This window comes from Toxotes jaculatrix, chromosome 11, assembly GCF_017976425.1.
Source record: "Toxotes jaculatrix isolate fToxJac2 chromosome 11, fToxJac2.pri, whole genome shotgun sequence".
Lineage (NCBI taxonomy): Eukaryota > Metazoa > Chordata > Actinopteri > Toxotidae > Toxotes > Toxotes jaculatrix.
In genome coordinates this window covers 5,950,097-5,976,931 of record NC_054404.1, presented here as the reverse complement: position 1 = coordinate 5,976,931, position 26,835 = coordinate 5,950,097, and the positions used below count along the sequence as shown (strand labels likewise).

Here is a 26,835-nt window from a genome sequence, read left to right as displayed (position 1 = left end):
AAATACAAACTTGGCCCTAATATACACATATGTACTTAACCTTAAAGTTGCACTGTACACTTGACATACTCCACTCTCCCTCTCTATCAGTCTCTATGTGTACCCCAAACACACCCCCTTTGAGGTTATCTTATAGCTGAGTTCTGTTCTCCTCGTTCTTTGCTACTAAATATAGGCTTCTGAGCCATCTGTGAGAATGATTTTGTTCCCTTAATATCACCATCAGCACTTTCAGCTGGCCAACAGAGACTTCTCCACCCGCCTTAACACCCCCCCCCCCCCCCAACCCCTTCCCTATTCATACTCCTAAAGCTCAACCACCTCCTCCTCCCGTCTTGACACCAACACTGCTGTCACCCACACCCCCAACCCTCTGGAAGATCTGCCATCTGAGTGCAGGGTGGGTTTTGGACTTCTCGGGACCTGGGTCCAGCCGTACGTAGGGTCAGAGGCATTGAGGGATTTGTAAACTTGTGATCGAGCTCACCAGAATTGAGCCCTGGGTCTCCTCTTCTCTGTTTGATATTTATAGGTCTGTCTCTCCTCCCAGGATTACAACAAAAACCCGGTGAGTGGATCTGCATCGCATCAATGTGCTTTGTACAACTAATCAACCAACAGCTTGGATTTGAAGTCTGGCTACTACAAAAATGGGACATGCAACATATTCCCAGTCATGATTTCTGTGTGCTATGCAGCTGAAAAAAAAGGGAAAGGAAGAAGATCTCAACAACTCAGCAAACCAGATTATTATTTTGCTTTTGATGAGAATTCTTTAGATTCTACCAACAAATGGCTCTGAGTCACTTTGCTGCTTTTAGATTTTCTTGGTACATCTTAAAATGACTAAAGGAATGGGTGAATGTGCTGACCATCCCTCTCTGTGGGCGTTGCAGAGATTTTATATGGTGTTACCAAATCCTCAAGGGGGGTGGTAAATCTGAGTGCAAGGGGTCCCTAAGCTTGTAATTACTGAAGGGAATTAAAACGGTGTCCAAAATTCCCTGTTAACAGCCAGAGTTAGTCCAGATCTCACAAACATACTCACAATTGTTTTCTAGAGGTATGTATTGTGTCCTTAAGGGTTGTGTCAAGCCTATTTGATAGTCGAATGACGCCATTACACGTCGCTAAAATGTCTTGGCTGGAAATGGCTTTTAAAAATAGCTGCAGAGGATTGAGTTACAGCCAGTAGATGTGATGTGATGTTTTGCCACTTGACTGAGAATTAAAGAAACTGTAGGTTAGAGCTGTAGGTGCTGACATACATGTAGGAAGGCAAGAAAACTATGTAACATAAACACACAAGGTAATTTAAGAACCAGACACACATCCCAGGCTTAGGAGGTTGAAGAAATTTGGTCATTTATGCTAATAAGTGTCAACAGTGATTCATATCTTGACAGATGAGACAGAGACTCCCACTTTCCCCGCCAACACGTTCCCATGCAGGCTGCAGATTGGGGAATATGATCAGATGATATGAATAATGCCAAATGCTGTTTTATGATCCTGAGACCTCCACTTTTACTGCTGTAAAATTGCACCAGGGCCCATTGATCACCAATTTCTACCTAAACCACAGCATGCTTCTATCTATGTTGACGTGGTCTGTGTTTAGATCTCGTGACCCCAAACAAAACTGAAACACGCATTAAGCTATACGTTTCCTTTGGGGCAGTCATCTGTTTCACTGGGGAATGTGGGGAATCTGAGGGCACTGACATCCCCCTTGAACTTGAAAAATGAGCAGGGCTCGTCTGTGTGTGTTACATTCAGGTCTTGTGGATTCACTTTCAGGGGTTGTTGATGGCTGTAGGTGTTGACAGTGAAGAGTGATCTTGAGAAGCTGGTTGAAAACTAAAACAAAAACATTCTGTTCAATGCATCTGAAGCTCAGTCTGAACCTGTGACTGTGCAGATTCAGAGTCATATTACTTTCAGTTATTTCCTTTGAATAGGCACAATGTTATGTGAAATACAACACAATGATATAACTCATGACATCAAGAAAAATTTCCTCAAGCTGCTGCATCGAGCACCATTTGCTTTTGTGTTTTTAATTTTTTTGCATTTAATTTCTCATCATCAAATAGATTGGGAATTACTTTGATTTTGTCTTGTGAGACACAGAGATTCACTTTCATTGCTTCTGTCCCTAATGAATATGTTCAAAAAGTAAATGTTCAATTACTTTTTGAACATTTACTTTTTGAACATATTCAAAAAGTAAATGTTCAATTTCAAATTAGATTTTTTCTCTGTATGTTTGAAACCCTAATATTCTTACTGCTAACACCATGTTCTTTCCTGGCCTTCCAGTCATGCCTCTGGGAACACCTGCCCCCCTAAACAAGCGGAAAAAGCCCTCCAAGATCATAACTGACCTATCACATATCACTCAGGATGGTAAGGCTGACATGAAATGACATGAATATGAAATCAAATTTCCATATGGTTGGGGTGCCTTTCTCAGTATAGCTCTTTCATATGAACACAGTATAAATAAATAGATGGATGATAGGTGATAGTAACTGTAGGTTTACTTCTGCAATAAAATTCAAAGATAAGTGTAAAACACACTCCAAAACAGCAGCAAAATTAATTAACCATCTATATATAAAACTCTAGGTTGACCTGTTTCAGTTTGTAGAATCAAAGGTTACTAAATGTCAGTGTGTAAAATAATATGGTTGGGAAGTGTCACATCATTATCATTATTTCAAAGGAAATATGCAAATAAATACATAGAATGAGAAAATATTGTAGACATGCTTAAACAAGTAGTTTAAACGTCTTTAAAAATTATTAAACATCACTGTTTTTTTGTGATTTGTGATTCTAATCTTTTCACACTGGCATCCTGACACACAAAGACAAACAAGGCATTTTTGTTCATGAAGACAAATCTTTTCAATCGTTATGATTAAATATGTGAGTGATCTTCTCCCTGGTCAATTTACTTTGTGAAAGTTACAATTTATCAGGTAATAGAGATTTAACCCTTCTATGCTTCTGAGTAACACTTCACATTTTCAAATATTACGTCTTTGTTTGAATGTCCCTTACCTAGAGTATGAGTCGGAGCCAGAGGCATCGGAGTTCGACCTGGGAACAAAGATCAGGACTCCCAAAGACATCATGCTGGAGGAGCTTTCCCTGATGAAGAACCGAGGCTCCAAGATGTTCAAGATGAGGCAGCAGAGAGTGGAGAAGTTCATCTATGAGAACAACCCAGACGTCTTCAGCAGTGAGTCGATGGTGAGAGCCTAGTTCATAGAGAAAAAAATAATAATAATACGCCCAAAAATTCCACAAGGAAACTGTGTAACAACATTGGAACTTGTAAAATGTTACAATGGTTGAAGAAACTTTGTCATATTAAAACCATATGAACAAAATATAACACTTGGGATATCTGTAAACTGACTTCTTTAATCTTTTAAACTTTAAATCACCTGATCAGTGATGGATTAGATCATTACTGACTGTACTGTGTGACACATGGTAGGTTATTTTGATCACATTTCTTTCAGGACAACTTCCAGAAGTTTGTTCCCTCTCTGGGAGGTCAGATAGGAGGTCAGATGATAAACCTTGGTGGGCATTTTGTTAGCAAGCAGGCTGAACATCTGCATTATGGAGGGATACACGGTGTAGGAGGAGCCCCTGTGCCTCCTCCAAAGCCTGGAAGCAAAGGTGCAGGAGGAGCAGGAGGTGTAGGAGGTGTAGGAGGTGCAGGAGGACTGGGTGGTGGCGACCTTGGAAAAGGAGAAGGAGCTAGTGAGTGGTCTCCACTAAAAGGTTGGTAAACAAGCATGTTTCCCAAAATATTGAACATTTTCATCTACATAATTGATCCACAAATATCACATTATATACTCTAGCCACAGATGTTTCCTTCACAGGAGGCGGAAGTGATACTTTATCAAAGAGGCAGATGTATGTGAAGACGTACGTGTCGCCATGGGAGAAGGCAATGAAGGGTGATGAGAGTCTGTTAGCCACCCTGAAAGCAGCCATGCCCGGTCCCATTGAGCGAAAGGAGCTGCCCAAGTACAGATGCTTCAACAGGTACTTCCTTTAACACTCGACTTTGTAGGTGCTTTATGACAAACAGGGGCTTTATTAATCCTCTCACCTGGCTTTGCTAGGTCTGCCATGCCCTACGGCGGCTTCGAGAAGGCTAACCAGTTCCTGAAATTCCAGCTGCCAGACTCTGAGGCATCCAAACAGGAGCCTGAACCTGCAGTGGTGTACCAACATGACATCGGCTGCCGGCCTTCCTTCAACCGCACTCCCATTGGCTGGGTGGGCAGCAGCGAGCCCAGCAGCATTCATATGGAGAACGATGCTGTGCCCTTCGATGGAGAAACTGATGAGCTGTGAAAAAATATTCATAATGTGACAATGTTCACTGTGCACACACTCGCGGAAGCATGAATGCATACATACACTTTAGCACGCACACACATCATAGATGAGCTTACAATTAACTGTTATACTGATGAATTTGAATTTCTCAGCGTGGATAACTGAAAGCGTACATCAAATGTGGTCATGTTCTTATCTTGCTCTGTATTTGGTTTTAAGGCAAAGAAACAAGCTTAGACGTTGCAGGGAGATAAAACATCAAATGTTTATTTGTAAAGTTCGTAAGTGGAGTCTAAACAGTCCTTTGATTTGTCAGAAAAGTTGTTGTCTGTGAAAAGTAGCAGATTTTGTCAATGAAGAAAGAATGAATCATGTATGAAGGATAGATTTAAGCAATGTTACTGTTGTGCATGCTGTCTTGATGTCAACTTGTTACCATATTTATTTCCCCAAGCCTTTTTTGTTGTTAAGATTCTCTGATCTTTTGAGCTATGAAAATGCTACAAACTTGTCTAATTCATGATGCATGCATAGAATCATTAATCAACAGTTTCTCCACAATAAACCATTTAAAACTGTAAGAATCCTCCAGTAGAGTTTTTAAAACATCAAGTGAAGTGATTCTGTGTGTGTGAAAATCCTTACCAATTAAATTTTCCATGTTTGTTTGTTTCCCCAAATTTCCAATATTTCAGCAATCTTCTCCGCGCATGAAAGGAGATCTTGCGTTTCTAGGGAGTGTGAAAGAAAACAGACTTTTCTCATGACTGGTGACCAAAAAAGTTAAAAATCAAAAGACGGACAGTCTCAGTGGCATTGTGTTGCTATACAGCACAGGATGTGGTATTATAATGTAACACGTATATGACAGAAGTAAGAAGTGTCTCACTGATAACAATCTGTAGCATAGAGTCAGCAAGACAACTCAAAAAGTGTCTTAGTATTATTACTGGTTTCCTTTTGTTAGTTCACATGAAAGATGTAGGCTAAAACCAGTGGTGGAAGAAGTATTTAGATCTTTTATTTGTGTAAAAGTACCACTGTATAAAGACAAATCCATCATTTTAAAAAGGTGCAAAGGTATCAGCAGCAAAATGTACTTAGGAGTTTGAAAAGTAAAAGTACACTTTGGACTGAGAGTTAAGAGTGTGGTCTTATGTAATGGGATTAATAAAACTTATGCATTACTGTGTTTGCTGCGTTTTAAAGTTTTAGCTGCATATCGCTGCATATAGTTACATATCTTAGAAGGTGATAATGTGTTTTGTTTGAAAAATCCTGATCATCAATGTAACTGGAGCTTTCAAACAAACGCAGCATAATAACAGAGTAACACAAACTTAAAGTACCTGATTACAGAACTTTAGTAAAATAATTTCCACATCTGGCTAAAACTTGCAGCAAACAGTAGTTTTTCCTGGCATAAACTGACGAGCCACTCCGACACAGTTGGGGGCGGTCATGCTTTAATACACGGTTATTTGCCGGAATGAAAGAAGGAAAAGAAGGAGAATCCAGTGCCTTTGAATGTTGGAAACCGGAGAGTAACAGCGTTATGTTTCTACGGTCCATGCACCGTCAAACAGTGCTGTCTACAATTTACAGCGACGCAATGAACACCAGCTCAGTATTACTAGGTAACACTGCAAATTGCTTAAATGATTAGCTTGCTTAGCTAACGTTAGCTAACAGTCATTCGACTAGGATAGCTTAAGTTTTCAGGTAACGTGTACACACACACGCAGACTCGGTTCCAGAGGTCTCGTCTTAATCTCAGTGCCAAGGAACCTGGTTACCTGGTTTAGTCCTTCCTGTGCTGCCCGTTCGCCGGGCAGTGTTGCCAGATTTGACTGCCAAAAGTAAAATAAAATTAAACGCCGAGCCCACTCAATCGATCCGTTTTTTAACTTTACATTTTTGGTGAATGAGAAACGCCGAATTCGCCACTGGCAGTTCCGGTTTGCTGCATACCAGCGGATGAACTGAAAACTGTCACCGAATTATTTTGATACTGAAGAAAACTTTAAAAAGTCATGATTCTTAGGCGAGTTCTGGAGTTGCAAGGTGCGTCCTTTTTTCTTCAGAGAAAATGATATCCCCGAAAAGTGTAAGTCACATTGAATCTAAAAAAAAAAAAAATAGGTGTATTATGTCTGTATGTTCATATTTGACTGTTTTAAGGTTTTTGACAAACTGCTGCAATCGAGCACTGAGGGTTTTTGAAGTAGCCTACCTTAATTGCCACCACAGCTGCCGCAACTGTTGATCGTCCCTTTCACCTCACACTGTAGCTTATTTTTCCCCCTCACCTTACAGTTTAAAACCCTGGAACATAGACAAACTTTTTGTAGATGGAAACCGCCCTAATATTATAGTAGCCCAAATTATAACAACCTCTCCAAAGCAATTATTACCCGACCAATTAAAGCCTGCCCTACCTGGTAACGCACGTTGGTTAAGATGGTCGGGCTACGTCATATTCCGCGACGTCTAAGGGCAGTGTTACCTAGCAACGGCAGTGATTTCAATTTGATAACGGGTTGATTTGTGATGACAAAGTTTAGCTACATCTGTAAGTACAGTGAAAATACAATATTAAACCTCAACCTCAAATTTCAAGCAACTGCTTGGTAATTCAATTACCGGTGTGTGTGTGTTTCTCAATCACTATCTTTTAGGTGCACTATAGCACAGTGATTTTACCTGATGACATCTAAATCAAAGGCCCAGCTGGCACCGCTGCCATGGACAGAGATCCTTGCGTATTGGGTGCTGTCCTTTGGCTCGCATCTGTACTCTTTCTACCATCTGCACAAGTTCTCTAAAGGTAAGGGAGATGAACAGATATCAAAATGTTGGTTCAGTGAATTGAGAAGGTAAAAAAAAATTGAAGTTAATTCCTGTTTCGTATCTCAGAGCACGAAGCAGGATTAGAGAGAGAATTCCAGTTGGATAAAGGCCTTCTTAAGGATTTTAAAAGGGTAAGTTCAGTGTTGAAATTGCTGATTGAAAACCCATTCTGAACCAATATTATGCTGCATCTCACTGAATTGATATGTAAAAATTAGGGCCTTTACACTCTTAAGATCTACTTTTCAACAAACTTAAGGTGTATTTTAAAGTTAGTTCTTTTTGTCAGGACCCATCAGACTTTGAGTGGAGTTTCTGGACTGAATGGGCTAAGAAGTCTTTACTGTGGACCCTGACCGGTCATGGTGTCATATCAAGACTGACCAGCATCTTTTACCCCAAGGTAGGAAACAGATGCCACACTGCTATTAAGGGTAAATATAGTTATGTTGTTGGAGATGTTCCAATCCAACTCATTTTTCATGTTTCTTTAACAGCTTCGGATTCCAGCACTCACAATATATGGCCTCTTGGCAGCCAGCAGCGTGTTGGGGGTTAAAGGTGTGAGTGTGTTGCTGGTACATCTGGGCCTGTCCTTTTCAGTGGCCCAACTGCGAAAGCCCTCTCTGTCATGGGCATGTAACCTGCTGCTGCTCTCCACACTTCACATCCAACCACTACAAGAGATCCAGGTGGGTTTATCACCTGGATTGTACTTGTTCCTGATTTTGCATTAAAAGGATAAAAACAGACAAGTAAAAATATGTTTAAAAACAAAGTAAAGGAAACTTAAAAAGTTTTTTTTCGCTATTTAAAGTTGAATCTGTTAAATGTTTTTAACTGTTCACTTGGTAAAAAAAATAAATAAATGAAAACACAACTACAGATTCACAAAACTCAGAAAGATTTAGATTGAATGACTGCCAGCATTTCCACTGGTGTGTGTCTGTTTTATCGTCTGTAAGAAAATTTTGGAGATAGATAGTTGTCCTTTACAGTTGTAGGTGTGTATATAGATGGGAATGTGAATGTGGCTCTAAAACAAATAATGCAAAAACAAATCACTTTCACTGCATCAACAAAAAAATGCTGTAAATTGCAGTAACTAATATTGTATTTCTACCCCAACTAAATCATTAAACTTACAAGAGGCTAAACAGGTATAAGCAGCAATAATAGTTATTAAACCAAATGCAAATACTCCATTATGAAGCCACCGTTCTTGTTGTTGTTTCAGATCTGATCTGCATCTCACACACATTTAATCAGGCCTAAAACTCCTTAAGTAACAAAACCAACACTTGATGTAATGAAACTACACTTACCCTTACTTGCACACACAGTATACACAAAAACAAAATCCGTTAACCTCCTACAAAACTCTCCAAAACTTGCAAAAGAAAGTCTTTGTCTCACTCTCCACACAGCTGAAAACTGTGCTGCACAGATTACTGGTCTTCTCACCTGATTGGCTCCTCCTTAACTAGCTAATTGAACTGAACATTACCTGTTCTATTCAGACCTGGGTCTGTGTCTTTATTGACATTGTACAAACTTACCATTTATTTTATATTGTGATACTGAAAGTCTGTTTTGAGATTTACTATTCAGTTGGATTTTACCATTTGATTATCACTAAATGTCATATTTGCAAAGAACACAAGAGGGCGCAAGATACTAAATGGATGTAAAGCCATTTGGCCTCTCAGCTCCATTATTCTGTCGGTAAAAGTTGAGTGAATTTATTGAAAGCATACACATCAAGCAGTATTCCAGTATTTCCTGAGGATTAGAAGATGGGAGAAGCACAGTATCTTTCTACAGGAATTTGTTGCAGTGATAATGAGATGTTACCAAACTGCCTTCTATTTAATACAACACAGTGATGACCACAATGAATTACAGATCAAAAACTGATTTAAATTCAGTATTAATATGGTTTTAGGAACTCAGTTCCATTCACTTCTACACTCATTGGTTATTATGGAAACTGGCTCTTAGTATTTCACTCCTTTTAGGATGAACTAACATCTATCCTCCTCTGAAAACGCCCTTTAACTGCACAGTATCTGACACATCAAGCATGGTTACTGCCAGGCAACTGTGCTCCAGTCACAGTTGTTAGAAATTTGAATTTAGAAAGTGAAACAGACCTGACAGACCTGTGCACGCTTCTAAAGATCTGCCTCTCCCTCTCCTGTGCTCACCCCCCCCCCCACCCCCCACCCACGCAATTGCACACTACTGACTTCGAAAGCAGTAATATTCCCCATGCTGTTAAGCAGCCCTCATTAAAAGCTGTCTGAAGAATATGTTTATTAGTATTTGGGAAGAGCTTACAGATTTTTTAACCAGTCTTCTGTGTGAAATATGTTATAATCTGCTAATGTTCTCATTAGGTAAAGAGTGATTTTAAAGGCACATCTAAATTTAGAGTCAAACTGTCACTATTTATATAAGGATTCTCCAGAAATGTGTAAAAAATAATTGGCCTTCCCACTGTATTTCACAGAGAAGCTGGTACAGGACAGAGGAGGAGTACTATCTGCTGCTCTTCAGTGTTGCTGTCTGTGGTCTGCGCTTCATCAGCTTCAGCCTGGAGCATTGCTGGCGTCCTCCAGACCATGGTGGAGCTGTGCAGCTCTGTTGGTTGTTTTCATACACCTTCTATCATCCTTTTTTCTACAATGGACCCATTATCTCATACAAAGACTACATTGAGCAGGTAAGAAAGCCATCAAAGGTTACTCCTGAAGTAAACTGCGACATTGAAAAAAAAAAAATTCTTCTTTTGTTTTTGTCTGGAAGAAGTTGAAGCTAACTGCTGTTCCAAAGTACAGGTGATCTCAGGTCACCTTTTTAAAAACATAGTAGACAGCACATCAGTGGTGGGCTATTTGCAGGAGCACAGTAATTTGAATTTTTCATATTTGTAGAGAAATAGCTTTTATATATTTGGTCTGACTGCCACTTCTACATCACTTGTGCACCTCTTCATGCCTGCTTGTTTTCATACCCGTCTTTGGAGTTAATTTATACATATACATACATACATGTTTGTGTTAGATCTTTTTTCTAGAAAAATCTAGATCTTCACTTCTGGTATTTGGTGGTGAAGATTCAACCAGCAACCCTTAAAAACATGTTCACTTTCTCCACTTGCAGATGCGAAGGCCTGCTGAGGAGAGTGACAGGGACAAATCTGCTTTGAGTTATTTGGTGCTCAGGTCAGGACGGATCATACTGTGGTGGTGCATTGCAGAATACATGATCCATGTAATGTACATGCACTCCATCCAGTCTAATGAGACCTACTTAGAAATTCTTCCTCCTTGGGCCTTGGGTAAGTCTTTACAGTGTAGGTATTTTTGGCTTTCATGAGCAGTATAGCATTGAGTTTCAGCTTTAATGTTTCTCTGCCACTTCAGACACACACTGAACATGTTTTCAAGATGCAGAATCTAAAAACATGTTACCCCCACAGGATTTAGTTGGTTCTAAAACCCCATCAGATATGCTGATTACTGACTTACTCATTGCCCTCGATTCATAATCCAGTTTTTCTGGTGTCATTTTGTTTGTATATCAGTATAATATATTGTCTATATTATATACTATATTTTCACTTGGACACCTACGTTTTGGAAGGTAATTGTAATTTAATGTAAGAGGTTGCTGTAGTCTATAGGAAAAAAACTTGTCTTAATTGTTAAAAATAATAAATATCAGTTTGAACACCTCCTTTTCCCCCACCTCACAGGCGGTCTGGCCCTGGCCCTCGTCCAGTTCTTCTATGTAAAGTATCTGGTTCTGTTTGGCCTTCCATCCATGCTGGCTACTTTGGATAAACTAGTACCCCCAAAGCTTCCTTGCTGTGTCAGCATCATGTACAGCTTCACAGGGATGTGGAGGTAAGATTATACTTAGCACCACTGACACAAATAGCCTGTTATACTGATCTTGCAGCCAGAATTCCTTAACACTTCAGTGACTGGCAAAGCTAGCATTCCTGTTATCCTTGAGGAAAAGGTACATTTAAAGTGAAGTGCTTTAAGTGCTCACTGTGCTTTGGCAATCAGATTCAGACTGGGCACAGTGACTAGTCTCATCTTCTGTTATTACTGGCAATCAGAACAATAGGTCACCTCTGTACCAAGAACATTATACCATTCTTTTAGACTCAAGCTAAAAGGGTTTGTTCACCGGGACAGATTCTGTACTTGTAGGCCAAATCTCTTCCTTTCTTTTCTCTAAGCATTCCTAAGACAACAGAGTAAAACCTGAAACAAAACAAAGCATGTCAGCCTGTTAAAAATCACCAAAATGAGTGTAATAAACTGATACATTCTCAGTTTATGAGTTTATTACACAACCCAGCATAATATCATAAAACAAGAAAGATTTTTCAGGTACAGCAATGGTTTAGTGTGGCTAATAGTCACACACGTAATAATGAGTTATTTCTGTCGCACCCACCTCCACAAGAGTGGACATCATACATTTATTAACCTCATTTAACACTTTTGCTGCAAGACAAAGGAAAAGACGATGCCTGGTTTATGCTGAAGGGGTCACAATTGCTCAAGTTAATGAACACACAGGTTGCAGTGTTTGTTAAACAGAGATAAAGCAGCTTAATCAGCAAGACTTCAAACATATAACAGGCTAAAGACAATATTTCAGGACAGTTAGGTGTATGCAACAGTTAGCTTTGAGGTCCTCCAGGATCCGCACCACGTGCGTGGGGAAAAAAAAAAGACTTCTGGCTCATATGCAGCAAAATAATTAACAAGCAGAAAATGTTGTCTTAATTTGGAGCACATAAAGTTGAGATGGAAGGCTGTGTGTTTGTTATAGCAGTAAAAATGCACGGCCTGTACACTAGCTTGACCAATGTGCTGACACTGGTGCACTCCAATCCAGCCTGTGTGTGCTGAGCTGGCCAATGTTGACAACATTGATGGAATGCATAAAGCTGTCCACCAACATCATTGACCAAACAGCTCCGGTTTATAGACCAAGAAAAAAAAAAAAAAAAAAAAAAAAAGGAAAACACTTTTTCTAATCTTCTAAATGACAAAGAGCGACATACATCATACATACGACACATGCCTCAGTTTATATGAAGCCTAGTGCTCAGGTGTTAGTGCTATATTATTATGTAAATTTGTGACTCAAACATCCTTTTTTTTTCCTTTCACTCCCAGGCACTTTGACGAGGGGCTGTATCGATGGCTCATCAGGTAAGAGGCACTTCATGAGCAGTGGACAGACTAATTCAGATGTTAATGCATACTAAAAATGTGAAATGTCATCTAAATCAAATAATAGCTCTTATATTTGAATGTCTGTCTATCTGTATTGCTAATTATCTATTCATTTAGTTTTATGTCTGTTTTACTTTATTGTAATCTTTGGTATAGCATGTGTTTAATCATACTGTATCTGTTATTTATTGCACACTTCCTGTAAAGAGCTCATTTCCTGCGCGGCATTGAATTTGCTGGTTGAATATCCTTAAAAAAGCTGCCATTCTCCAGCTGCCTGCCCGCATGTGTCATCATAATGGACAAGGATGCTGCATTTGCATGTAGGCTTTCTCATGATTATGAGGTTGCATGTTGTTGGTGAATAGTTCTTCTGTTGTGTTGCTGTTCCTGCACCCTGGAGAAATGCCTCCTTGTTTAATATGTGCATATGTAATGGGAGCATTATGTGTCTGCTCACTCGTAGTTTGGACAACACACATTATTAGTTTGTCTGCTTTTAATGATGCACACTTGGCTGAATGCAGCCTATTGAGAGTTTATGGTCCACTTGGTAGATGTGGGTTGCTACATTAAAGCAATACTACAGTTGCACAGTTGTCAGAAATTACACTGTGATATTGTGTGAAAATGTTCCCTTGCCTTGGTTATTGTTTGCTCATTAGTGTTTGTGTTGACTGGCTGTTTTCTGTTGTTTTCTGTATGATGGTGTATGTTTTTCAGGTGTTAAAGACGAGTTTGGAATGAAATATGGTATCATATATGATATCACACCGTTAAAGAGCCTCCAAATTGTTTGCTTAGGATCCCAGAATTTAAATTGCAAATGCAAGTTTCCATTTTAATCTGTGTCCATTGGAAATTGTTTTCTCCTGCTTAATGGCATCACTTGCAATTATCCTACTGCAGATGCAAAATGATACCCATGACACAATGCCCCGCCGTTCCTTCTAGTGAAAGTGCTTTTAAAGAGGTTTTAATGCAGTTCTGAAATTCTGTTGAAATTGTCTGAAGAGGGCTAGATGAGTGCGTAGGTGTTAAATGATGTGCTCCACATGACTCACTGACACCCCGTCTCCCTGGGCAGCTAAGTGGCTCATTCATCGCCATTCCATTACGCTTTCCCTGCCTGTACACAACTATGTGTCTCAGGTTCTCTGTTTCACACACACACACATATATATATATATACAGTTATCGGCCAACAAAAGAGCTCTGACTGTTTGTTTGATGGAGTTAGAGCAGAGCAACGTGAGAAGGAATGTTTGAGCCCAAATCCTGGGGTATATGAGTTCTAAATAAATAAATTGGGGCATGGACTGGGTTGGGTTGAGCAGAGCATTCCACTTTGGTTCTGATTGCGCTTAAAGCAAGAAAGATCAAATGAATGATATGTCTCTGTAAGAGCTCAGGAACCAACAATAGCAGCCAGACTGTCTAACTCCTGCCAAAAACCTGCATATTGTTGTTTGTAGCCCCAGATTGCAGCAGTCAGGTGTTACATAACACACTGATTATTCAGGTAGTAATGTATATCTCAAAATTATCATATTTTCATGAACATCTGCTTAGAATCCATCCACATCTAAATAATTTAAACAGATGGATAGGTTCTCAGTATGTGTAGGTATTCAGTTTGCTCTGGCTCTGACACTGGTGCCTCTCCATCTGTTTTTGCACCTACTTTCATCCTCCAATATGGCCAAGCTGGCCACTCTATTTAAGGCTCAGAAAATGCTGGCTCATCTTTCAGGAACATTGATTAGCCACAGGGTAGCTGAGATAATTAGTTCCCAGCTCAGCAATGCTAGATAGAACGTGATGTTTGTTTCTAAGTGCGTTGGACTGTTGTAGCATGTTGAGGCTCTCTGTACCTTTGGGACGGACGAGGTTCTCACAATATCGGAGACCATCTTTCTTCACGGCATGCACCACATTCTTTACTGATTGGAGGGCTATTATTCACTTCAAGTGGGCTATTGCATGAGAATACAGCTGCTACTTTTATGCTATATGCAATGCAATCTCATTTAAACCACTGAAAATGAAAATTACATGCAGGTATGAGTTATATGGTAGATATTTGCTGTTTGATAAATTAACTGTCTGCCCTCAATTTATAAGCCAAAATGCTGAAATCAGACTTTATCCAACCAAAGCAAGAAAGTGGGTTTAATGTGTGTCAAGGGTTTGGTTCAAGTCACAGGAACCACTTTGGAATTAACCCAGTTGCATTATTAACAACTTGGCAGGATTAATATTCCCTGGTGTGCCTCTGTTTTTGCAGTGGACGTCAGAGCAATGTTTATTTGATTAAAAATCAATGAATGTGACATGATAATTTCTGTGACAGGTGTTCTTTGCAATTCATTGGTGCATTGTGGTGTCATTTTTAGTCCTCTTTTGTTTTACAACTGCACTATTCATTGGCTGCAGTATATCCGTGTCCTACTAAAGAAAAATAATGGAATCACTAAATTGTCACTTATTATTATTCACTGTTTCTTTTACTGCTTTTCCTTGACATAGACAGGTTAAAACTTCCTTTAAACAGTTGTAACATTTTATTTATTATAATAGCATTGAACCCCTTATTTCTTCATGTTTTGTACTTATTTTTCAGATACATCTATGTGCCATTGGGAGGTTCGCGACATGGCCCTCTTTACAAAATGTTATCCACTGGCCTTGCGTTTGGATTCGTCTGCCTCTGGCACGGTGGCCATGACTACTTACAGTACTGGGCCCTGATGAACTGGGCTGGAGTTCTGGTGGAAAACGGATTGAAGTCTCTCTTTGCTTCATCCTTTATTCACTCCATTGTTGTAAGTTTGAAATCCAGGCCTCTGCCTCTTGACAGTGCAGACAGTGCATGTTGAAGTCTTTCCTGTAACCAGAAACCAGAGGGGTCATATAATGTTAGAGATGTTGCCTAGAGCTGCTACAGTATCTATACAAACTGGCTAGAATCCTGTTGCATCTAATTAATATCTGGAATTAATAAGATTTGATTGACACCGGTGTCATTATTGATTCTGCTTATTTGTCCAATTCTTTATCGATTCCCTTAATGATTCCTGATAAATTTTCTGTATTCTAAAGAAGCAGGCCTACAGAGGTTTTCAGCATTCAGCAGTTGGGAAGCTGTGGCACTCATGCATACAGTGTCAAATACATGGCATTCCTGGAATTTAAGCCCACTTTGTGTAGACAGATGTTTCAGCATATTGCTGGTGTTTCCACCCTTACTTGAAATCACCATTTTACAGACATTACAGCTAGCACTGTCATCATCTCTCTTTGTGAAATGAGGCCACGCTTCGGACTGTTAGATGCAGAGTCTGATGTCATTGTTTTGCAACGCCTAACTGTCAGAAAAACATGCCGGCTTTGATAAAGGGAACTGGTAAGCTCAGAGGTGTACGATTTTGATGTTTTGAACAATTTACATCTAATTGTCACATTCACAACATTGTTGTGAGTAGAAAGTCTGGTTCCAATACATTAACAATGAATTCATTCAGGCTATTCTTTTTTTTTTCTTTGCCTCTAGCCTTGGGAAAAAGTTTGTGTTCTCAAAATAGTAATAAAATCTGATGCGATACAGTGTAATCCTTCCTAGTTTATGGTCACACAGTTCACTAGTGGCAGGTGCTTTGGTGTTTTTGTTTCTCATATTTCCAAGGAAAATCTCTAGTGGTTCTCGTCCAATTTACTTTTTTTTTACTGATTTCCCAGGAGCAGAATTTCTCTGCAACAATGAAAAGACGTTCCATTGCCCTTCTCTCTGCCTTCTCCACTGCCATGCTCATCCTGTCTAATCTGGTGTTCCTTGGGGGGATACATGTTGGCAAAATCTTCTGGAAGCGTGTCTTCATTCAAGGTAAACTGCCTTCTAAAACACTCCCTCAGTAGGATTTGTGTGTGCCTTTATTTTGCAGGACTGTTTCGGCCGGCATTTATAGATTTGTTACCAGTGTGGACCATCAGTCATTGAGCTGAATTGTAGGACAAGGCAGACTCTCCTCCAGTGACAGCAGATAGTGTGTCTAAAGCAACAGAGAGGCCAGCTCACATAGGCTGAAAATAAAATCATAAATAAAATATAATACAATGACTAAAAATGCTGCTGTTCAGGAGGTCTGTATTTTTAGCTGCATTTTTTTAGCAGTATTTTCAGTGGATGGTGAGGTTGTGGTCATACTGGCGTATTTTATGCATCTGCATGGGAAAACTCTCCCAAATAGAGAGACATCTGCTTCGTGGGTGTGCCAGTCCCTGTTTTGCTCCCTGTGTCTTTATTTGGCTCATTTGGTACCTAAAGCAAGATGGCAGGGCCTCCTCAGGCCTGTCTACACATGATAAGCAGTCTGAGCTGCACTCGCCTCAGGTTTGGGTGCAGAGTCAGTGCCGAGAACTCAACTCAATGTTGATACATCATCGTATAATTTATATAATGTATTAACAAGAACTGTTAATTCATGCTGAATTAAAATAAATAGGCAAAAACTGACATTATCTTATTATCTTATAACTGGCTGGTATTAGTGTTACATGTTAGCAAACAGTTTCCTATTAACACACCCAGCACACACACAGAGCAACTTTAGCTGTTGTTAATAGAAAAATAATTAAGATGTGTTTCTGGCTCAATATTCACTCTCCCTGTGGCTCTTTCTTTGTCTTTGCCAAGTAATGGGGAAAATATCTGACTCTATAGCTGCTAAATGCTCCACTGTGGTCACCAGCTGACTTTGTCTACATGCTGTTTGGTTCTGGGTAGGTAGAGTACAGTTGGTTTATCAAAGCTGTTTTGTTGAAAACAGCTGCCTGCTGCTGGAAACAAGGTTGATGAGAGAGATGAGACTGAACCAAGTAAAGTTGCGGGCCATAAAACGAAAACAACGCTTCTTTTCAGATTACACATGGTCACTCTTATCTGTTGTTAATAGAAAAATAATTATTTATGAAGCTTTAAAATCAACGAATGCTATAGTATGAACTGTGAGTCCAGCAGTGAAGTGTAAAATGTGAACACTGCAACACCACAGGTAGCGCTGTCATGACTTTCAGATTGATTGCTCTCTGCAGAGGAAAACATTGGCTCAAGCAGCTGAAAAGTGGCTCTGCCAGGGATCATGTAGCCTCTAGCATCTCTCCCTTTTTGCAAATCCATTTTCCACCTGCTGATCTGTTGTGAAATGTTAAAACTGGGATTTGCTTGATGTTCTGGAGTCAGTGTAAAGGCAGCAACTCTTAACCTTCCAACATTACTAGTACACATGCAAATGAAAGGCAGGCGAAATGTTTTTCAATGGTTTCAAATAAAAGTAGTCATTACGTCTGTGTTCAGTCCCTTCTCAACAAGAGAAGCCTTTTAACTTGTTGCACGTCTCACGCTTCCTGTTCTCTACAATCTTTGAGTTAGTCTTTTCTATATTTGTTCTTCAGCCTAGGGTATATTCTCTTCACAAACTCGAGCCTAAGCTGCCCAATGATGGTCATATTCCAGTCAACAGTTAAGCTTTATTGTGACAGTAATCATTTGTTGGAGGCCTGGCGGGCTCAGAGCAAATGGTGCGTAACATTATGCTTCTTCGAGCTCTCACGACCTCTTTCACTCACACAACACTGTACACTTGGCGTAAATAAGTTAAGAGAAACCCTAAAAATACTGGGTGTTTGGAAAAACCATTTCTGTTGTGAATTATTCAGATATAGAACTAGAAACTACGCAGAGAATCTCAGTTTGCTTTTATGGTGATTCATTCGGACCATTAAAATACTAAAAATAAAGGCATAACATGGCAATGCTTGATTTTAAATCGACCATTGAACGAGCCACTTCATAATTTTGTTGCTTTCACTGAGATCTTGTGTTTTTGTACTTTAAATTGGAATATAATGGATCTGCCAGAGATGCCTAAGGCCATTCCTTATGTCTGCATAATAAACCACGAGGGGGACTTGTGGTTTGCTTCATTAACATGAAATCAATGCTTTTAAATCAGCCTGTCTGGGATTTTTACAAGTGCAGGCAGAAGCGCAATTGCACTCTGACCTCTCTGGTGGAATGTACAAAAACAAATTCCTACTCACACTATGTGTCTATAGTTGTATATGTTTACAGAGCATGTTTAAAGTGTCTAACATGGCACCTGACAGCCCCCATGTAAGATCAACCTAAACTTATTAGAAAGGTACCCTACCAGAAGACACAGTGCTTAGTATCAATTCAATAATATGAACCGTCACATTAAATTATAATGGCTTTACTGAAATTTCAGTGACTATGTTTGAAGTTATCCCTGTTAGAAGTCACTTCTTACGCTCTGGGAAACAACTAATCGATTAATTGGAAAACTAATCGGCAGATTAATCAATGCTGAAAAATAATCGTTAGTTTCAGCCCTGCTGAGACACAGCAGTGTTTTTGAGGTAAATGCTAACATCAGCAAGCTAACAACCGTTCACAGCGACAATGCTAACGTCATTATGTTTACCAACTTTAGCTAGTCTCTAGCACGCTAACAGTCGCAAATTAGCACCAAACACAAAGTGCAGCTGAGGCTGATGAAAATGCTGTTAGTTTTGCAGGTATTCGGTCATAAACAAATTCAAATTTGTAGCATTTCAGTGAAATGCCTGCACAAGATTTCATGCCAGTCCCTCCAATATTCAGATATTTCAGTCTGGACCAACTGACAGACAAACAAAGCTGTATTACGCCTGGTTAGTAAATATATTTCACACGGAAGGTGTTAATGAAATGTACATACCTGCAAAGACAAAACACTGGGACGGCTTGACACGACAGCAAGGCGAGCTCACGGTGCACACAGGGCTTTAGAATAAAAGACTTTGATTAGTTTAAATGCCGGAAGTGCGTAATATTTCAAAAGTGCGCTTGAAAATGATTTTGTCTCATGTCATTAAAGTAGCATTAATAATTAGCATGTCTCAACTGGAAATATCATCAAGGCTGTTTTTAAAGACAAATGCAAACAAAAACTAATGTTTATTCCCAAACTATACAAAACAAAACTTCACTTCAGCATAACAGAAATATTTATCATCAAAATAAGGCTTTGTAAGCCTAAGCCCATGTAGCCTTTCTCTAGCGCAGACAGGAAACTGACAGTACAGCTGTGCATAAAGAAGCTAGCGTGTATGTGAATTAGATTTTGACATGAATAGGAAAGAATAGACTATTGAAAAGCATTGTGGGTGCAGGTGCAGGTTACTGAGATAATCTGGCGCCAAGCCAGTTGGGGAGGAGGTGCAGACAGCTGTCCTTACCTGCCTGCTCGACCCTCCAAGAAACAGCTATAAATAGAAAAAGAGAATAACCGTAACACAACACAGTATAGCAGAGAAAATTGACCAGACTGTTACTCTCTTGTAAAAGAATGCAAGTCTCAGTACACAGCAGACACTTTTTACCTGAGTTTAAATTGAATTCATCAGTATTTATAAAGGAAGCTGTGTCCTGATTGATTATGCTAAATATTCCTGAGTTTGGATCCTTTCTGTAAATCTAACTATTCCCTGTTACAGATAAGTATATCAGTTTTCTTTTAATTTCAGGCTGGTCTACCATGGCCCTGCCTATGCTGGCTTTCCTCTACTGCTTTGCTCAGGTTGGACTTGAATGGACTTCTCGCCCACCATGAGTCACCTTGACTCTGTATCGGAGTGAGAATCTGTGCTGCCGGACAAACCAGAACTACAGTGCCTTGTTCTCACCACCCGGGTTCTCTGTGGAGAATGTGGCTCACAGCCACAGAACCTGTCCAGATCTGGCTGAAGTGCAGCTGAGCAGCCGCTTTCCACAACCTGCAGGACCAGGCAAAATCCGTCTGTAAGCTCAGACTTAAAGGATCAGTGTTGATTCTCTCTAAGGAGAGAGTTTCCTGTACTTCATGGAAAATTTAAGTGCACATAAACTGTAACTAAATGAGTGTGATGTTGTAAATTCAGGGCAGTCTCTAATATAAGTCATATTTTGCCTTGGCTGTGTTGAGGCATGTTTTATAATAAGCTGCCATGAATCACTGTTATTCTAAGAAACTGTAAAGGGAAATATGGACGTTGAATCTGTGTTGGTTATATGACTCTGATAAGGTATTGCTCAGTGGTGCGGTAAGCTGGAGAAACGCTGATTTCACATTTACTGTCCTCTATCAGCTCGGCTACAAAAACAGCTGTGTATTCAGAGGCGGTCAGTGGGCACAGAAGACTGAATAGAGCAGCAGGGACCTGATCAGTGTCATTATTTCCCTGTAGGATGACTCTAATATTAGTTGATGTATTGTTTACACTAGCTTTTTAATTCAGCACAAACTGGAATGCAGAGGAAACCAGATTTCGGAGTGAGGATTTAAAAAACAGATTTCCCATACATTGAGAAACTCCTTCAGCCTTTCTCAAATCAACTCATAAAACTCCTCCAGAACTCATTGTCAACTTTGCTGAAAGACTTTTTCAGCAGCTTTTACAGAGAGGTTCTGTGAGTATTTGTAAAGGGTAAGTTGCTGTTCCACATTCTTCAACAAATCCCATTAAAAGATCAAAACCAACAATGTGTTCATCAGTTTCTCAATAACTTATGAAATCCCTGCACTGTCTATAGCACTCAGCCTCAAGTCCACTTACCCCCCTCTCCTTCCTCCCTAGACAAGACTCAAATTGTAACGGACATTTATTTTAACATATATAGGAAATAAAAATCTGATTATTCGATAATGTTAAAAATCATTATTGGCAGATTAAGTGAGGGTCAACCGATTTTTAACCAGCGAGTTGATGTTTAGTTCTTGGTGATAATTTCTTGAGAGTGCTGGAATCTGTGCTTTACATTTAAGATCACAATAAATAATTTACTCTGTAACACAGTAAGGGGTGACTAGTTTGTCAGCAGTTTTAAAGGGTAAACCATACGTCCTGGGAATTAATAGGAAGCTGCTTTAAAAAAGCTTATCTGTGCTTTTATGTGTCTTTCGAGCTTAGAAAGTGTGATGTTGCAATAACAATTTGATCCTCTTACTATTCACAGAGCACAATAAGGTAAACAAACAGCTTCAGAGGACGGTGTCTCAAGAGGATTAGTTTTAAAATGAGAGAATTTTGAGCCAGAGGTGCCATCGCTGAAATTCATCACTGACGTACAACCCTCATATTGCCTCTGGTTCTCTGTTTATTATGCTGCAGCAACAGTTGATTATTCCCAAGGTTTATCTGTTGCGTTTCTCAATCAGTAATCCATCCTACCTGCACAGGTCTTTGATTCTTATCGTGATCAGTGGAGAATAAACCATGTTATAATACCATCTATTCTGTCAACAACTTGGCTGTTGTTCTGGTTCCATTAGCTGATTTCTGTTCTCGGGGATTATCACATCTGTGGCACTAAGTCGGATCAATGTGAGCGGGGGTCAGCGAAGAATCCTCTTAAATGAGCACAAAACTGTGAGGTTTATCTGACATAAGATGATCAGCAGAAGAAAACACCTGCTGACGAACACTTTCTTAGAGAAGTGTCCTTATCAGTGGCTGGGGAGGTAAAACACACCACACGGCTGACAGTCCTCACAGGTCAGAGAGGCTTCTCTACGGCACCTAAAGAGACAGACAGTGTTACAGCATGTATAAAATATTTATTATGAATTGCACAGTATGTCACAGTTCATAACAAACAGCTCCCATTGTGCTTGAAATAGTTAACATTTCTCATTGCATGACATGTGAACATGAGGCATATGCATATTACATAACCCATAGACCAAATCCAAACTTTTCTCCTTCTTAAGAATCTAAACATTGCAATATAATCAGTGTGTGTGTGTGTGTGTGTGTGTGTGTGTGTATATATATATATATATATATTTATGGTGTGAGTAAAAAATTTAGCCTCCTGAGCTGGGCACAAGTGACAGTACCATCCACCTGCTTTATCACTGTTGTGGGACATAAAATCAGCTTTGCTTTAGCTGGAAAAGATTTGATGTTTTTATTGATTTTCAGAAAATAATCTGGTCTGGTTCTGCTCCTGTTCGATACTGTAAAATCTAAAGAAACAAAAAGAAAAAAGTAAATTTACAGTTTAAATATAACCAATCACAGCATGAAATAATATGGTATCTCCAACACAAGAGACCGAACTTACAAGCCATTCATATAGAAAGTTTAAGATATGCTTCACAAATATTACCAGTTCTGTCATTCATCTGTGTCATTGGTGAAGTGAAACAGCAGCTCATGGTGGATAAAATAAAAATATTCCGCCATTTACAATTTCCATTTTTCACAATCTGTTAAAGAAAATAAATATTATTTTTGATGCGGGATCAGTGGTTAAGTCACATAAATAATAGGGAATGACAGTCAGCACCTCATTAAATTGTGTTGTTTGCATTGCTTAAGTGCTTTTCATCAGGTTTTTTTTTTACTTATTTTAATAAACAGCTGTGGTTAAACTGTTGTGTGACAATCAGAGGTTTACACCTTGGACCTCCACATAACGTGACATCAACGTGAATCTTTAGCTGTGATCCTTAATATTCCAGACTAAAGCTTACAATCCACATAAACTCTTCTCAAAGTAAAACACTTTAAAACAAAACTACAAAGTCTTATTATTATTAAAGGACTTATTATTTTGAATTAACAGTTTACATTTATTCACTTCCAGTTGGAGAGTTACTTGAAACTAATTGTGATTTTAATTTTAATTTGAATGATCCCATATCAATTGTTAAAAAATCCTGAGATCAATCTTTGCATTTGAGCCTTTTTTCAGTAAACATTTACATGTGTACTAAATGTTTCGTGTATGCAGGTGTTACATGTGGTTCACTTTGGCCTGCACTGGGTGTAAAATGTCTACTTTGTGGAAATCTAGTTATTACAACATGCACAACAAGGTGAAGTTAAAAGGTAACATAGATGACAGCTGCTGTATGAGCCGCCCTGAGTTACAAACGTGAATAATGTGACATGAATAATTAAAGTCTATGTGGACCTGCTGAAGTTTTTGGGTTGTTGAAGGGACTGCTGTGACTCAGGGCTGTTAGCTGACCTTGGCTAACTCATGACATGAAATCATGAAATCTATAGTTCTATATCTAAATAAATCTAATCTAAATTTTTAAAAATATATATATATACTTTTTGTATTTGGCATTAATATATTCTTAGTTTTAAAGAGTAGTGGGGGTGTTTGATGATCTTATATTACCACACATTGAGCTTAGTGGCAATTACAACGTTAAACATTTGATTTCAATAACATTTCTGGACTTGTCGTGTGGTGCTGGGGAGGAATCTGATTCAGGTTGTTCTCTGTGAGAGTGCAAGATTAAAAATACAGTGTTGGGTCCTGACACACTTCCTGTCTTCTGATTTATTAGTTCAACTGAACAAACCCAAAATCACAGTTACAGAAATGAAGTCTGTTGAATAACAGTATAGTAAATAAATCAATACTTATCACAGCTATGAATTTGTAAGTGATTTATAATGTGAACTGTAATTTAATCTGTGTTGTAATAATGTGTTGCAGTGTAGTTGTAGGCTAATTTACTGAATTATGTCCAGAAGAAGTCCAGTCCCTGTCAGTCTCAATCATAGCTGGAAAAGCGGTGATGATGAAATAACAAATGTAATAACTTATACCGCATATGTTTGTAGTTTAGTTTTAAAGCTGTCAAACATTTGCAGATTGATTCTGTTGCTTAGATAAAAGACTGTCCCTGCCATTGCATAATTTTTAGATCCTTTCTTTCACTCGGGTGACTAAAGCCCCGTGTCACTGTCGGGTCTCTTTTTTCCCCGTCCCTTTGATTTCTGAACGCCCTTACATGTGTGTGAGCAGCAGCTTCACGGAGACGTCACAGAAAGCTGATTTTACTGCTTTTCCCTGTCTAAAATCAAAATTCTCAGTGTGAGCAGACCCATAAAGACCCACAAACACTGGCTGGGACCCAAGCGTGTTCTCACTTCTGTGATCACTTGCCCATTTATTTTTAGTAGGCTGAATTTTTGATGGAAATGGAAGCCACAGAACATGTTGGAGAGAAAAAAAAAACAAAAAAAACCTCAGTGTCTTTTTCCTCTCGGGTTGTCTTTTGTCCTGACAAGAAAGAAGGCATACAGGGAACATAAATTATCCATATGAATAATAAATAATATAGAATAGTGGTTATTGGTTTCTGCCATGTAGAAGAAGAATACTTTTACTGTATACCAAAGATTGACTCAAGCAAGAAGCATCTGCTTCCATCAGAGGTGCTTTTAAATGTACTGTTATTCTGTACTTCATTATGAGCAATCTGTATAAACCCATTAATCTATACATCTGCAAAAAAATTGTTTAAAAAATGAGACACTTAAAAGAACCTTAAACATCTATTTTGTGCAACTGATGTTTTCTTTTATAGTGAAACTGAAATTGAGCAAAAATGTGAAACAAAATTACACTTTACAAAGAAAGTCATTTAAACACTATTAAAACATTTAAAAACTGTTTTCTGAACTGGTTCCTGAACATTGATTTCATTTATTTTTACTCTGCACAGGTCTGGTTTATTTCAATGCATTAAAAGGCAAAAAAATAAAAAATTCTGGGGGAGGATTTGCAGCTTTTATTTGTCATATATGATAATTAATAAAATATCTTTGGGCTTTTAGACTGGTGATCAGATAATCTGACGATGTCACCTTGGTCTTGGTGAAGTTGTGATGGCTGTTTTTACTTTTTTTTGACTGACAATGCAAATACTCCCTTAATCAAGAAAATAATCTGCGGATTAACAGATAATGAAAAAAATTGTTAGTTGCAGCCCTGATTTAAAAATTTTGGTCATCTACTATGTAATGACTTGGTGCCCAGATGGTGACAGTTGTTTCTCATTTTAAGAACATGTTGTGGAGACTAGAAGGATGTTGACCCTGCCAACAAATATTGTCCTCAGACAGTCCTAAAAGAGATCGCCTGCGTTGAAAACACTTAGAGGGAACATGTGTGCCAAATAGACTTTCAGATTTTTATCTTTGCCCATTATTAATAGTCAGCTTGTATCTCATGTCGTCATGGGATGGTGCATTTTTCTCAAGTGAACGTGAGCACGGACCAACACATTAAATCATGCAAGCTAACTGGTGTAAAAATGTACCTCAGTGGCCATTACAGAGAAAAATCATCTCTAAAACATGTTCCAGTGATTCAGTCCACATATCTAGGTTTGTTTCAGAGAGCAAACCCCTGACACTTTAGCACAGCCTGTTTTATTTTACATAACTACATCGTATCTCAGAAATATTTTGCAAAAGAGCATTCCTTACTAAGTTCATGTCAGTTTTAAAATAATTTCCGGGGGGGAAGCCATAATCAGCACCATCTGCATTACCTACTTGTGCATCACGAAAGCTAAAAATAAATGGCTCTCATACAACATATATACATTATGTGTATCAAATATGTCGCTGCAGTGTTTAAATGGGAATAATAAATACTAGATATCAGGAAAGATGGATAACTTGCTGACTGCTGCCACACTAGTTAACACTGCATTCCATTTTTCATCAAGCACATCTATTCATGTTTTATGTAAATTGTAAGCTCTGCTGAAAGATGTTTTTGAAAATCAGATTGCTTGGCCAGAGTTATCTGTTGTATAATTCATAATGATCCTGGCAGATGATATAATAAGAGAGTTCATCAATTGCTGGAGGAAATTACTCGGAGACTGTTTCAACATCTGCAACGACTGTCCTTTTTCACTGTCACTGTGAAATAATGCAAACGGCGCAACGTGCGGCCTCAATTAATCAAATATGCACCATCTGCACTGTGAGGCGCACGTCTACTTTATGTGACATGCAAAGAATCCCATACAAATGATTCAATAACAAACCAGTGGATCATGCTGTTTCTACTGGAGCCTTCCAACAGGGAGACAACTATGTTCTTCTGTTGAAACTCTCAAAAGCTGAACAGATTTTGATCGCAAGATAAAATCAAACCGCTCAAGCTATTTTCCCATTGTACTGCAATGGAAAAATAAATCAAACTTATGTACAAACATAGAGCTGTCAGTCTATATGTAATCTCAGAGAGCTCAGTGTTACACCAAAATCTGCGCTACGACTTCGTCTTCTCAACATGGCGTTCCCCGCTTAACCAGCAGGTACACCCCTATGATAAAGGCCGGTGTGCCTTAAAGACCACACTGTTGCCTCATCTAAATGGTGTGCACGGTGTAGCCTCAGCAATCCGAGTAATCTGGATATTACTGGATTCCAGCTGAGTTCACAGTTAACTGATGCCTGATGCCTTTTCCATCCT

The 26,835-nt window shown here is 38.9% G+C and overlaps 2 protein-coding genes across 3 annotated transcripts; both read left to right on the top strand.

Annotated features, from left to right (window-relative positions):
• Positions 1 to 317: 317 nt before the first annotated feature.
• On the top strand, positions 318 to 4,955 carry myoz1a (myozenin 1a). 2 transcript variants are annotated; one of them, XM_041050331.1, is made up of 7 exons: positions 318 to 435; positions 533 to 568; positions 2,323 to 2,409; positions 3,074 to 3,261; positions 3,537 to 3,804; positions 3,909 to 4,074; positions 4,155 to 4,955. In XM_041050331.1, the coding sequence occupies exons 3-7, from the start codon at positions 2,325 to 2,327 to the stop codon at positions 4,387 to 4,389; spliced, it is 942 nt and encodes a 313-aa protein (XP_040906265.1). In that variant the 5' UTR covers positions 318 to 435; positions 533 to 568; positions 2,323 to 2,324; the 3' UTR covers positions 4,390 to 4,955. The 2 variants fall into 2 exon arrangements, with proteins under 2 accessions (XP_040906265.1, XP_040906266.1); XM_041050332.1 differs by having other exon boundaries at positions 321 to 400.
• Positions 4,956 to 5,883: 928 nt separating this feature from the next.
• On the top strand, positions 5,884 to 21,387 carry hhat (hedgehog acyltransferase). Its single transcript, XM_041050329.1, has 12 exons — positions 5,884 to 6,011; positions 7,053 to 7,201; positions 7,291 to 7,355; positions 7,514 to 7,627; positions 7,722 to 7,916; positions 9,737 to 9,949; positions 10,390 to 10,567; positions 10,985 to 11,135; positions 12,432 to 12,467; positions 15,115 to 15,316; positions 16,230 to 16,374; positions 20,079 to 21,387. Exons 2-12 carry the CDS (start codon positions 7,081 to 7,083, stop codon positions 20,162 to 20,164), a joined length of 1,506 nt encoding a protein of 501 aa, XP_040906263.1. The 5' UTR covers positions 5,884 to 6,011; positions 7,053 to 7,080; the 3' UTR covers positions 20,165 to 21,387.
• The last annotated feature ends 5,448 nt before the right edge of the window (positions 21,388 to 26,835 follow it).

Coding starts and splice junctions, on each gene's coding strand:
- myoz1a (XM_041050331.1), top strand. CDS start 2,325: ATGCCTCTGGGAACACCTGCCCCCCTAAACAAGCGGAAAAAGCCCTCC. Junction 3,805..3,908: donor TGAGTGGTCTCCACTAAAAG/GTTGGTAAACAA, acceptor TTTCCTTCACAG/GAGGCGGAAGTGATACTTTA. Junction 4,075..4,154: donor AAGTACAGATGCTTCAACAG/GTACTTCCTTTA, acceptor TGGCTTTGCTAG/GTCTGCCATGCCCTACGGCG.
- hhat (XM_041050329.1), top strand. CDS start 7,081: ATGACATCTAAATCAAAGGCCCAGCTGGCACCGCTGCCATGGACAGAG. Junction 10,568..10,984: donor TCTTCCTCCTTGGGCCTTGG/GTAAGTCTTTAC, acceptor CCCACCTCACAG/GCGGTCTGGCCCTGGCCCTC. Junction 11,136..12,431: donor AGCTTCACAGGGATGTGGAG/GTAAGATTATAC, acceptor TTTCACTCCCAG/GCACTTTGACGAGGGGCTGT.